Source organism: Nicotiana tomentosiformis, chromosome 4 (genome assembly GCF_000390325.3).
Source record: "Nicotiana tomentosiformis chromosome 4, ASM39032v3, whole genome shotgun sequence".
Taxonomy (NCBI): Eukaryota; Viridiplantae; Streptophyta; class Magnoliopsida; order Solanales; family Solanaceae; genus Nicotiana; species Nicotiana tomentosiformis.
The window spans coordinates 114,597,541-114,610,460 of NC_090815.1; the positions used below are offsets into that span (position 1 = coordinate 114,597,541).

Sequence of the window (12,920 nt, forward strand, 5' to 3'; positions counted from 1 at the left end):
CATTCAGAATGGGTGTACCAGTTGGAGATGCTATTGTGCACATGGTGAATGTACGAGATGGTTTTGAGACGACGTGGTCTCCTGAAGTGGATCACTCGGGAGGAGTGTTGTTGAGTTTCGTTATGATTCTTGAATGGAGCTACTATTATTTCTAAGGCAAGTCAAGAGTGAATTGGAAGTTGGTTCCATTAGTAATGATTGAATCAGCATGATTGTGGCAATGATCAGTTCCTTCGGCGTGTGAAGTTGTACATGTGGTGTGTGGTTGTACGTGCGGGCTCAACAGCCACCATAACTTGATTGATTTGGGAGGCATTTGATTTAAATGGCCTTGTGGTGTAAATGGATTCTGGAAGAGTTATGGCGGTTTAGATCACGACTTGAGGTTTGTTTTGCGGTTTGGGAATTCAGTTGTGTGTTGCATTGGTTCTTCTGAAATGAGCTAAGTGAAAGGTTTCTAGCCAATGAAGTGTTTGTCCTACTAGTAGTTCAGGGGTTATGATGAATTCTTGTACTCTCGCATAGCGATGTGATAGGTGTAGTGAGCGGCATGGAAATTAGAAGTTGAGGATCAAGGTTGCGGTTCGGTGTTGACAAGAATGTCACGAGCTCGGATGAGCAGGGGAGAATTCAGTTGTTCAGAGTAAGTTGGCACTACCTTAGTGTCGCCTAAGAATGATGTCCGGGGTGAGAGGTTGTGTGTACCGATTGTGGATTCTTGATTTGCTTTACAACATTAGTACTGCTGGTGGCATGGAGGTACAAACCTTGCTACCTGGTGTGGAAGGTCGTGGGAGCGTATCTCACGGGGAAATCTGTATAAGTGTGGCATGTTAGTCACTTGATTGTTAAATATTGAAACCAAGTATGGAGATTTTTGGTACTATCGTTAATGTGAGAGTTTACACCTGGAAGACCCTCTATTCCTTTGGTTGTGAACTGTAGGAGTTTGGTCCGGAGTGGACGGCTTCTCATGTGTGTCATGAATGGGGCCATTGTGGATCCTTGGAAGGTTATTGGCCCAGTATGGTATGATCAGAATCGGTTTGAGGTCCATTGCTAGGTCTAATATGAATGTGTGCTCTACGTCAGGTCGAATGTGTTCATTCGTCATAACATTGCTTACGGAGGAGTCATCGAGCATTGGATGTTATTCATGTCGTCAGCTATTCCGTGTAATCTATATTGTGCCATGTGAGTTGTGAGACGACTTGATTATTCGCACATGTGTTGAGGTCCCGTGTAGCTTTTGGTGTTATATGAGCAGGATAGTTCTCTAGATGCAGGTCATTTATCGCACCTTAGTTGTGCTTGGGTTTCGTAGCGTATGGCGTTATCCGTCTCTCTAGGATTTGTATTATGCACTTGGCGTGCTTGTGGTCGATATTCGGGAATTTCTTAAGTATAAGCGTTACGGCTCGATGTGTGTTTTCTTCCTTATTGTTATGCGCAGATCGGGTGGCACGCCACCACGAGTATATTGTTTGGATCAAGTGGCACACCACCACAAGTATGTTGTGTGGATCAGGTTGCATGTCGCAATAGTGTCATGTTTGGATCGGGTTGCATGCCGCAACAGTGAGATGTTGAGTACGGTCCCCTATATGTATTTTTGTGTATTTGTTTCTCATTATCTGAGAAAGGTTCATAGCATCTCTTCGGCCGTTTTATTCGTTACGCGGGCCGGGTAGTTCTTTTTCCAGAGTTCGTTCTCCCTTATGTGTCATATTTAAGTTGTAGCTTATCGGCGCATTGATGGCGTCATATGAGATCTCGGTCAGTGTTTGAGGTGGCTCATTGCTTAAGCAGCTTGTACTGAGTGTGACGAGATTATTGGACCTGAAATTAGTGCAATCAGATTTATATAAGGTACATTAAAGAGCAAATATTGTTATTCAGTCAGAATGAGGTAATGATCCTTGTTAGGGGAGAGACTCCATGATTTGTTGATTCGACTTGTGGTTATAAGTTTCTACACATCTCTTCTGTCGTGGCAGTAGTGCGAGAGTTGGAACAAGGCTTATATGTGTTATGCGGTATACTACGGGCTTTGGGCCGGGTTAGTGAAATTGCGGCTGTTGTGCTTGGAGGAGGTTGCCTTGGGCAAATGAGTTATGCGGTGCGTTGTGTGATGTTAGCATGGGTGCACGGTCATGTTTTGGTACAATGCGTAGTGATCGATATGTTGTTCGTATGTTAGAATCAGGTTTTGTAGAGAAATTGAGAGGTTGGAATTTGGTTCTAAGGCTTATTGACTAAATAAAAGGGAGGATCTTCAGTCTGGCTCGAACTAATGGGCTCAACTAGGTTGTGGTGGCACGGGTAGGTGCACAAGGTGTTAAACAGTAATTTTGGACAACTCCGGAGCAATCTTCAACATGTTCGAGGACGAGCGTATGTTTAAGTGGGGGAGAATGTAATGACCCGACCGGTCGTTTTGAGCTCTAGCACGTCGTTCGGCAGTTTGAGGTCTTGAGTAGCTTCACTTCATGTTTTATGACTTGTACGTGTGGTCAGAATTGAATTTCGGGAAGTTCAGAGTTGATTCAGATGGAAAATTCTAATTGAGGAGTTGCTAGCAAAGGGGTTCGTCAGACCGAGTGTGTCGCCTTAAGGTGCACCGTTGTTGTTCGTGAAGAAGAAAGATGGAACTATGCGGATGTGCCTCGATTACCGCAGTTGAACAAAGTTACCATTAAGAATAAGTACCCGTTGCCGCGTATTGATGATTTGTTTGACCAGTTTGCAGGGTGCCAGGGTGTTCTCTAAGATCGACTTGAGATCGGGGTACCATCAGTTGAAGATTCGTGATTCGGATGTTCTGAAGACGGCTTTTCGGACTAGATATGGCCATTATGAGTTTCTAGTGATGTCCTTCACCTTGACTAACGCTTCGACGATGTTTATGGATTTGATGAACCAGGTGTTCAGGCCATATATTGACTCGTTTATCATTGTCTTCATTGATAACATATTGATCTACTTGTGTAGCATGGAGGAGCACGAGCACCATTTGAGAGTGGTGCTTCAGACCTTGCGGGAACAAAAGCTATGTGCTAAGTTCTCCAAGTGTGAGTTCTGGTTGGATTATGTGGCATTCTTTGGGCATGTTGTATCAGGCGAGGGTATTAAGGTAGATCTCGAGAAGATTGAGGCAGTTCAGAATTGGCCTCGTCCTACCACATCGACCGAGATTAGGAGCTTCTTGGGGTTAGGAGGTTATTATCGCCGGTTTGTGGAGGGATTCTCATCTATTGCAGCACCTTTGACTAGATTGACCCAGAAGGGTGCTCCGTTCCGATGGTCCGACGATTGCGAGGCGAGCTTTCAGAATCTCAAGACCGCCTTGACTTCAGTTCCGATGTTAGTGTTGCCTTCCGGTTTAGGGATGTATATTGTGTATTGCGACGCTTCACGTGTTGTCTTAGGTTGTGTATTGATGCAGGAGGGGTGAGTTATTGCATATCCTTCATGCCAACTGAAGCCCCACGAGAAGAATTACCCCGTACATGATTTGGAGCTAGCCACGATAGTTCACGCTCTCAAGATCTGGAGGCATTATCTTTATGGGGTGTCCTGTGAGGTTTACACCAATCATCGCAGCTTGCAGCATTTAATCAAGAAGAGGGACCTCAATTTTAGGTAGCATAGGTGGCTTGAGTTACTAAAAGATTATGATATTACCATCCTTTATCATCCGAGCAAAGCGAATATGGTTGCGGATGCCTTGAACAGGAAGGCAGAGAGTATAGGTAGTTTGGCATTCATTTCAGTAGAGGAGAGGCCATTAGCTTTGGACATTCAATCCTTGGCTAACAGACTTGTGAGGTTGGATATTTCAGAGCCCAGCTGAGTTCTTGCATGCGTCGTCGCTCAGTCTTCATTATTTAAGTAGATCAAGGCTCGTTAGTTCGACGATCCTCACTTGTTGGTTCTTAGAGAGATGGTACTATAGGGAGGTGCCAAGGAGGTTGCTATCGGCGAGGATGGCGTTCTGCGACTCCAGGGTCGTCTATGTGTCCCGAATGTTGATGGATTGAGGGAGAAAATTCTAGACGAGGCACACAATTGTATTTTGTTCATCCAGGTGCTACGAAGATGTATCATGACCTGTGGCAGCATTATTGGTGGCGGTGGATAAAGAAGGACATAGTTGAGTATGTAGCGAGGTGCCTGAATTGTCAGCAGGTTAAGTATGGGCATCAGAGTGGAAGTGGGAGCGCATCACTATGGACTTTGTAGTTGGGTTGTCGTGGACCTTGAGAAAGTTTGATGCAGTTTGGGTCATTGTCGACAGGTTGACCAAATCGGCACACTTCATTCCGGTTGTGACCACGTATGTTTTAGAGAGATTGGCCCAGATTTATATTTAGGAGATTATTCGGTTGCATGATGTGCCTGTTTCCATCATATCAGATAGAGGCCATCAGTTTACTTCGCATTTCTGGAGGGCAGTACAGAGTCAGTTGGGGACCCGGGTAGAGCTCAGCACAGCCTTTCATCCGCAGACCGACGGGTAGTCAGAGCGGATGGTTCAAATCTTGTAGGACATGCTCAGAGCATGTGTGATTGACTTAGGAGGGCAGTGGGATCGATTCTTGCCTTTGGCCGAGTTTGCTTATAACAATAGTTATCAGTCCAGCATTGAGATGGCTCCATTTGAGGCTTTGTATGGTCAGCGATGTCGTTCTCCCATCGGATGGTTCAAGCCCGGCAAGGCTAGGTTATATGGTACTGATTTAGTGAAGGATGCCTTGGAGAAGGTGAAGTTGATTCAGAAGCGACTTCACACAGCACAGTCCAGACAAAAGAGTTACACAGATCGAAAGGTGCGTCACTTATCATATATGGTGGGCGAGAAGGTTCTCTTGAAAGTCTAAACAATGAAAGGAATCATGAGATTCGGGAAGAAGGGCAAGTTGAGCCCAAGGTTTATAGGTCCATTTGAGGTGTTGAGACGAGTTGGGGAGGTTGCTTATGAGCTTGCTTTGCCTCCCAGTCTATCGGAGGTTCATCTGATTTTTCATGTGTCTATGCTCCGGAAGTATCATGCCGACAAGTCGCATGTGTTAGATTACAGCACGGTTCAGCCAGACGAGGGCCTGAGTTATGAGGAGGAGCCAGTTGCCATTGTTGATAAGAAGGTTCGCCAGTTGACGTCCAAAAATATTTCAGCGGTGAAGGTTCAGTAGAGGGGTCAACCAGTCGAGGAGGCAACCTGGGAGACCGAGGAGGACATACGGAGCAGATATCCACACTTATTCGGCACTCCAGGTATGATTCTAGACCTGTTCGAGGACGAACGTTTGTTTAAGAGGTGTAGAATGTAACGACCCGATCAGTTATTTTGCTTTCTAGATCCCCGTTCCCCTAAATAAGACTCCCGTATGTGATTTTACTGTTTTATGACTTGCGGGAATGGTTAGTTCGGGTTTGGAAGGGTTCGGGTTGAGTAAATGACTTGAGTCAACGTTTTGAGTAAACGACCTCGGAACCAGAATTTGACGGTCCCAATAGGTTCGTATGATGATTTTGGACATGAGCGTATGTTCGGATCGGGTTTTGGATGAACCGGGAGCGTTTCAGCGCTTAATATTAAAAGTTAGCGCATTGAAGGTTTTCAAGTTCCTTCAATTTTGTTTGAAGTAGGTTTTGAATTTAACGAGGTCCGTTTGGTATACCGAGCCTGGGGATAGTTTTGTATGGTGATTTATGACTTGTACGCAAAATTTGGTGTCATTCCGAGTAGTCTAAGTATGATTCGACACGTTCGGAGTAAGTTGGAAGAACTTGAAGTTCGTAATTTGATTCAATTTGGTTTTGGGGTGTGATTCTTAGTTTCATTATTGTTTTTCGAGTTTCGAGAGTTCGAGCAGGCCCGTATTATGTTTGTGGACTTGTTGGTGCAGTTGGACGGGGTCCTGAGGGGCTCGGGTACGTTCGGACTGCCCGGAGCTAAGTCCAAAACTGCTGGTGTGCTGGTTCTGATTTCCTTCTTTACGAACGTGGAAGAACCCTCGCGTTTGCGATGAAGGATTTGGGAACTGGAATCTTTTGCTCTTCGCGAACGCGAAGTTAGGGCTGCATTCGCGGAGGCTTGGAACCGTTGGCCTTCGCGTTCGCGATTGACTGGCCACGTTCGCGTTGAAGCCTGGGCCTGGGAACCTCCGCTGCCTTTCGCATTCGCGATGAGTGGGCTGTTCAGTGCACCGCGTTTGCGAGTGCCTTCTCGCGATCGCGTAAGCTTGTCCGCAATCGCGATTAAGGCACAGACCTGGGCAGAATCTTTTGAAAAACGGGACTTAGGCCATTTTCTCTTATTTTTCATTTCCTTGGCCGATTTTAGAGCTTCTTGAAGAGGGGTTTACACCTAGCTATTCAAGGTAAGTAATTCCTACCCAATGCGAGTTGAATACATGGATTATGGGTGAATTTTAACATGTAAAATTATGAAAATTATGGTTTTAGTTGAAAAACCTAGGTTTTGAAAAAAATGGGATTTAACCACGAAAATGATTATGGAATTGGGTGAAATCTATATATTTGAGTTCGTGAGGTTATGGGTAATATTTATCTTCAAAAATTTCCGGAATTCGGGTACGTGGGCCCATGGGTAAATTTTAGGGATCTTCCGATTTGGGTTGGGTAATTACTCTAATAGTTAAATTATGAACTTGTGAGTGTATATTGATTAATTTATATAATATTTGGCTAGTTTCGGAATGTTTGGCACCAAATTGAGGATTTAGAGCGGATTTGTGGACCGAAAGTGAGCTTGAGAACAAGGCAAGTCTCTTGCCTAACCTTGTAAGAAGGAACTCATCCCCTTAGGTGTATCTTGTTGTGTATTACTTGTGTGGGGATCTACGTACGCACTAGGTGACGAAAGTCCGTGCGTAGCTATATTCCATGATATGTTCGGGTAGTCTTAGATCCACATCTTGCCTTAATTGTATCATTGTATTTATTTTGCATATTAATTGTTTGAATAGAACTGAGGCTAGGGTTTTTAAAGTTGCAAATTTTTTAATTTAGATTTATTATTTTTGGGAAACAATTGAGGAAATACATAATATCTCTGAGAAATTCATGTCCTCTCACGTCGCAAGTACTTTCGCGAGCGAGGTATACTTCTCTACTCTCATGGAAGCGGGTCGTTTGCCTTGACAGTATAATAGATGCATTTATAGTTCGTGTCGTTCGACCCTCGGCAGTGCACACAGTATTTTGGATCTGATCGTATGACCTTGGTATAAATCATACGTGATAATACTCGAAGCCCCATTACACTTGATATTATTTTATGGCTTGAGAGGTTATAATCTATTTAATGACCGAAATTGATTTGGAACTAGTAAGTGTTAGTTAGAGACTTTGGAATTTACTATCATTTAAAGAATCATTTATTCACTGCTTGCTATTGTGTTATTATTATTATTATTCACATATTTCATACCTATTTAGAATTTCTGTATTTTATTTGCTGGGCCATAGTAAGTGTCGATGTCGACCCCTCGTCACTACTTCTTCGGGGTTAGACTGGATACTTACTCGGTACATGTTGTTTATGTACTCACGCTACACTTCTACACTAATCCTGTAGGATCTGAGGCAGGTGTATCTGCTGTCCATTCAGACGCGCACCCCCGTTGTCTGGAGGCTTAGTGGTGAGCTGCCCTCTGAGTCTATTCTGCAGCACCCGTAGTCTCTCTCTTTTGTATTTACTTTCTGTCTATCTCACTTTCAGACAGTAGCTTAGGTGTTTTGTATATTCTACTAGTTTCTCATACGCTTGCGACATCGGGTCTTAAAAATATACTAGTAGACACTTTATGACTTTTGAGTATTTATTTCATAGTATTTGGTCTTTTATTAGTTTACGCTTTACTTTAATAAATTTTTCACTTTTTATTTACTTAATAAATAAAAATCAACTACTTTAAAATTATTAAAAGGAATAAATATATGGCTAGTTCACCGTTGGCTTGCCTAGCGACGACGTTGGGTGCAATCACAACCTATAGGAGGAATTGAGCCGTGACAATTATATAATTTAGTATATATTTCGGTACAGTATCAATATATCGGTATTTTATTTTTAAACACTGAATACCATACATAATACCAAATATTTTTTAAAAATTTAAACCAAATATCATACCAAATACTAAAATAACAAATACCAAATACCAAAATTTTTGGTATATAATAATTCGACATTTATCAAATAATGCAGTCCTAGTTGACACTTGACACTGAATGACTGAATTGGAAGGGGGAAATTAGAAGTTTAATTTTCGCATAAATTGGAAGGCAGAAATGACTACTACCCTATTTGAAAATAATTATTTTTTTCATCAAAGTAATACTACAATTTGGTCTCATTTTGTGAAATGTCATTTAATCCGAATTCCTGAGTACAGAGCAGAAAAAAGAAACTTCGTTAGCTTAGGCAAAAATAATATGTTTAAATAAAATTCCCTTTTTTCTTCTAATTTGGAAGGCAATCTTTTACGAACATTATTGACTAAATTTTCCTTTAACGACAAAAGTTAGAGAATGTGGCATAAGTCACCAGAAACCCAGTCAGGCAATAAATAACATAGGTCGGCAAAATCCACGAGTACTGAAAATGTATCTGTCTTCCGCACATAGCTTTGGCTTCATATTTCATTTATGACTCATCTGTTTCATCTTTTGCGATTTTATTTAGTTGGACTTGGACATAATCTTTAAAAAGGAAAGTAATATTTAAAATTTGCGGTATTAACAAGCTATAATATTTATGTCAATATAAAACTTTTGAGTTATTATATACAATATAACATTTCTGTCATTATAAAGTTTATTATTAATAATAAATAAATTTTTTTAAGTATAATTACATTTAAAAATTTGTAAAGAATCATTAAGTGTTTATAAAAAAAGATCTATTATTTGTTATATCTTTTTTCTTTTATCCTTATTTGTTTGTTCATTTCGTTGGGTGTGGGAGAGCACAAAACCACTAACTGTTAGAAATAAAAATTAGCAAACTGAGATTACGTGTGTTGCACTGTTAATCTTGCCGTCCCAGAAAGTAAGCAACCATCAAACCAAGTCTTCCATCAGTTTCCCTTTGTTTCACTCGTCTCTAATATGTTTAAAAATAAAACAACATTATCTACTGATTTTTAAAACTAATTTTTCCCCGGCACTGGATACGGAGTGTTATTTTCAATATAAAAGGGCAGTCTGGTGCATGAAATATTTCGCATTTATAAAGGGTCCGAGAAAAATTCGCACCAAAGAGAATGTAATGTAGGCGGCCTAGGCTCTAATATTGTAAGTATCAGTGGTTGATTCCACGGCTCGAACCCGTGATCTATATGTCACACGAAATATTTTGCGTTCAAGCAGGGTCCGGAAAAGGACCAGATGTAGGCAGCCTAGGCCCTGATGTAAGCATTAATGGTACGGCTAATTCCACGGCTCGAACCAGTAAACTATAGGTCACACGAAGATAAATTTACCGTTATTCCAAAGCTTCCCTTCGATATTTTCAATATAATAAACGAAAAAGTAGTTTGCTAACTTTAGTATGATGTTTGACCTTAAATAATCTTGCTATAGCTACTCTATGTTAAAATTATAACTTCAAATAAAGTCGCTACAGCTTGTGATGTTTTAAATTTTATGTGGACTATGTTTGATCTAATAAATAGCTAAACTTTTTTGGGGTTTCCAATATGTACAGCAAGGAAATCACAACTACTTTTCCAGCAATATTTAGCTAAACTCTTTTATACTATTCCCCTTTTCCTTATCCAATATTAGCCAAGGAAATGGAGTATATTTTAAATGTTCGATTGTCAAAATTAGACAGTACCGATAAGACCAGTTCACATTGATCTAACTATGCCATCTTAAGTTCACACTTACAATTTCAATCTTCAAGTCAACGGCAACTTTCTTATATTCAATTAAAAAAATAAAAGCATCAATCTCAATTAAACTTATTAAATTGTCCATATGATCAAGTTCTAGTTTATATCGCTTAGTTTGTTCTATTCATCTTTCTCCACCTTGAAAATCACGTAACCAATTTGTCAAAACAAAACAAGTTAGTTGCTTACCAATACTAGACCCCAAAAACCAGAAGCAAAGTATCTATAAAGATTAGCTGCAACTGATATTTTCATAGTATTATGTTTGAGTTATAGTCAACAAAATGGAAAACAAGAAGATGGTATTAGCTAAAGAAATGGATCCAAAGATATGGAGTAAATTGCCAGAAGATGTATTGGAGTATTTACTTTCATTTCTGCCATTGAAGACTTTCTTGAAACTCAGATCAACTTGTAAGCATTTCAAGACTCTTTTATTTTCTCCTCCTTTTATCTCTAAACACTCCCCTTCTTCTTCTTCTAATTCTCCAAATTCTTCACCTTTTTCTTCATTTTTCTTACTTTCACATCCACAATTTCCTAGACAGTACCCTCTCTTTGATACTGTTCACAACAATTGGCGTAACTTATCTCTTTGTATTTCACCTGTTTTACCATCTTCTTCATCTCTTCTTTTATCTTCTTCTAACGGCTTGCTTTGTTTCACTCGCCCGAGTTCTAATTCTTTCATTATAACAAATGTTTTGGCAAGAACTTCAAGGGTTGTTAAGTTCCCAACTTTGCCTTTTGCTTTTGAGTCTCTCACTTTGATTTCTTTACCTAATAATGGGTATAAGCTGTTTGTGATGTCTACTACTGGATCTTCAAACAACCATGTTTTTGTCTATGATTCTTTGGTTAATTCTTGGATCCAATTTGGAGGCTTTGATCTGATTTTAAATGAAAATCATAATCAAGAGGGTGTTTTTCATAATGGGTATTTGTATTTCATTACCCCAGAGCCTTACTTTATAGTATATATGGATCTTAATAATGGGAAGTGGCAAAGATCCAATTTTGAGCTGCCTATAGAGCTTACTTTTGCTAGATTGGTAAGTGATGGGGATAAGAAATTGTACTTGATTAGTGGAAATGGGAGTAATGGGATTTCAAGAAGTATGAAATTGTGGGAATTGGATGAGAAATTCAAGATTTGGGTGGAAGTTGAGAATGTACCCGAATTGATTTGTAGAAAGTTTTTATCAGTTTGTTACCACAACTATGAACATGTTTATTGTTTTTGGCATCAAGGGTTGATTTGTGTTTGTTGCTATTCTTGGCCTGAGATTTTATATTACAAGGTTTCTAGAAAGACTTGGCATTGGCTTCCAAAATGCCCTTCATTGCCTGATAAATGGAGTTGTGGATTCAGATGGTTTTCCTTTGTTCCTGAGCTATATGCTTTTGTCTAATAGCAAAATCCATTTGTTAGAAAGATGAAATTGCTTACTTCTGAGGAGGTATGACTGACGACGACAACAACATACCCGGTGTAATCTCATAAGTAAGGTATGGGGAGGGTAGTATATACGTAGACCTTACTCCAACCTTCAAGAAGTCAGAGAGGCTATTTTCGAAAGACCAGATTTGACCGACACAAGCTGTTTTTTGTTCCTCGACTCCTTTGTTGCGTTCTTATGTTTTTTGTTTTGGTGTATATAGGACTATAGGAATAGTATTGTGTTTGATTTTCTGCCTTTAGTCATGATCTATTAGCATATGAAAACCTTGTGGAAGCATTGTTTGTTTGAAAGAATTTGAGGGGTGTTCTTGAATTTTGGTGTAATTAGAAAAGGAACTAAAAGGCAATTGAATTTCTTGTCTTGGTTTGGACAATTTTGTATGACTCTAATCTTTGACGGTGATTGATGTCTCCATTTTTGTGCAAAACAACTTGTTATCAACGTGCAACAAATGTGGGGTAATATGTGTACATGTTACTTAATTGGGCATGTGGCCCAATTTGAATGCTAACTTGTGATTTTTGGTTCTTCACATAGGAATCGTTTGGTATGCGTACTAAATTATTTTGGGATTATAATTATTAGATTAATTTATCCTATTTAAAAAGTGGGACAAAATATTCTCAAGTTTGATAAGATAAAGTGGATATTCAAGATTAAGTATGTGATTAAATTTCACTACTAGAACAACAACAACAACAACCCAGTAAAATTTCACTAATGGGGTCTGGGGAGGATACTGTGTACGCAAACCTTACCCCTGCTATTTCCGAAAGACTCTCGGCTGAAGTCACTACTAAAAATTCGACCAAAATCGACCGCGACCAACCGACCGACTTCGGTCGGTCAAAAAACCGATCGAAAAGCCATCTGAAGTCGGTCAGTTTTTTAAAATATTTTATTTTTTAATTTTCTTTTACGAAACCGACCGACTTCGGTCGTTTTTTTATGCGCAAAAATACACGAAACTATGTTAGAATCCCGCGAAATTTATTTTTTAAGAATCCGACCAAAATCGGTCAGTTTTTCATATAAAATAAATTAAAATTAATAATCAAAAAATCGACCGAAATCGGTAGGTTATTTCAGTCAGTCATTTTAAAAAATCAACCGACTTCGATCGGTAATTTTATATTTTTAATAAAATCAACCGAAATCTGTCGGTTATTTTTGCGCGAAAATACAATTAAAGAGTACAAATAAATTAAAAGAAAGTCATAAACCAAAATTTACCAATAGTCTAGTGGTAGAATAATATTCTGCCATAGTATAGAACCTGGTTCGAGTCCTAGACGGTGCATTTTTTAATTTCATAATTAAAAATACCGACCGAAATACTGACCGACTTCGCTCGGTTTTTTCGGCAAATTTTTCTTTTTGGGTCGTTTGTGAAAATTAATTTACCGACAGAAATCGGTCGGAAATTGCAACTGGCTTCGGTTGCTATTTTTTACCGACCAACTTAATTTCGACGGATTAAAGTTGGTCGAAAATCGGTCGGTTTTTTCAGTTTTTCGACCGATTTCGGTCG

General features: G+C 39.7%; 1 protein-coding gene across 1 annotated transcript; it reads left to right on the top strand.

Annotated features, from left to right (window-relative positions):
• The first annotated feature begins 9,989 nt into the window (after positions 1 to 9,989).
• Positions 9,990 to 11,769, top strand: LOC104097701 (F-box/kelch-repeat protein At5g43190). The gene has a single exon (XM_009604316.4). It carries the CDS (start codon positions 10,211 to 10,213, stop codon positions 11,336 to 11,338), a length of 1,128 nt encoding a protein of 375 aa, XP_009602611.1. The 5' UTR covers positions 9,990 to 10,210; the 3' UTR covers positions 11,339 to 11,769.
• The last annotated feature ends 1,151 nt before the right edge of the window (positions 11,770 to 12,920 follow it).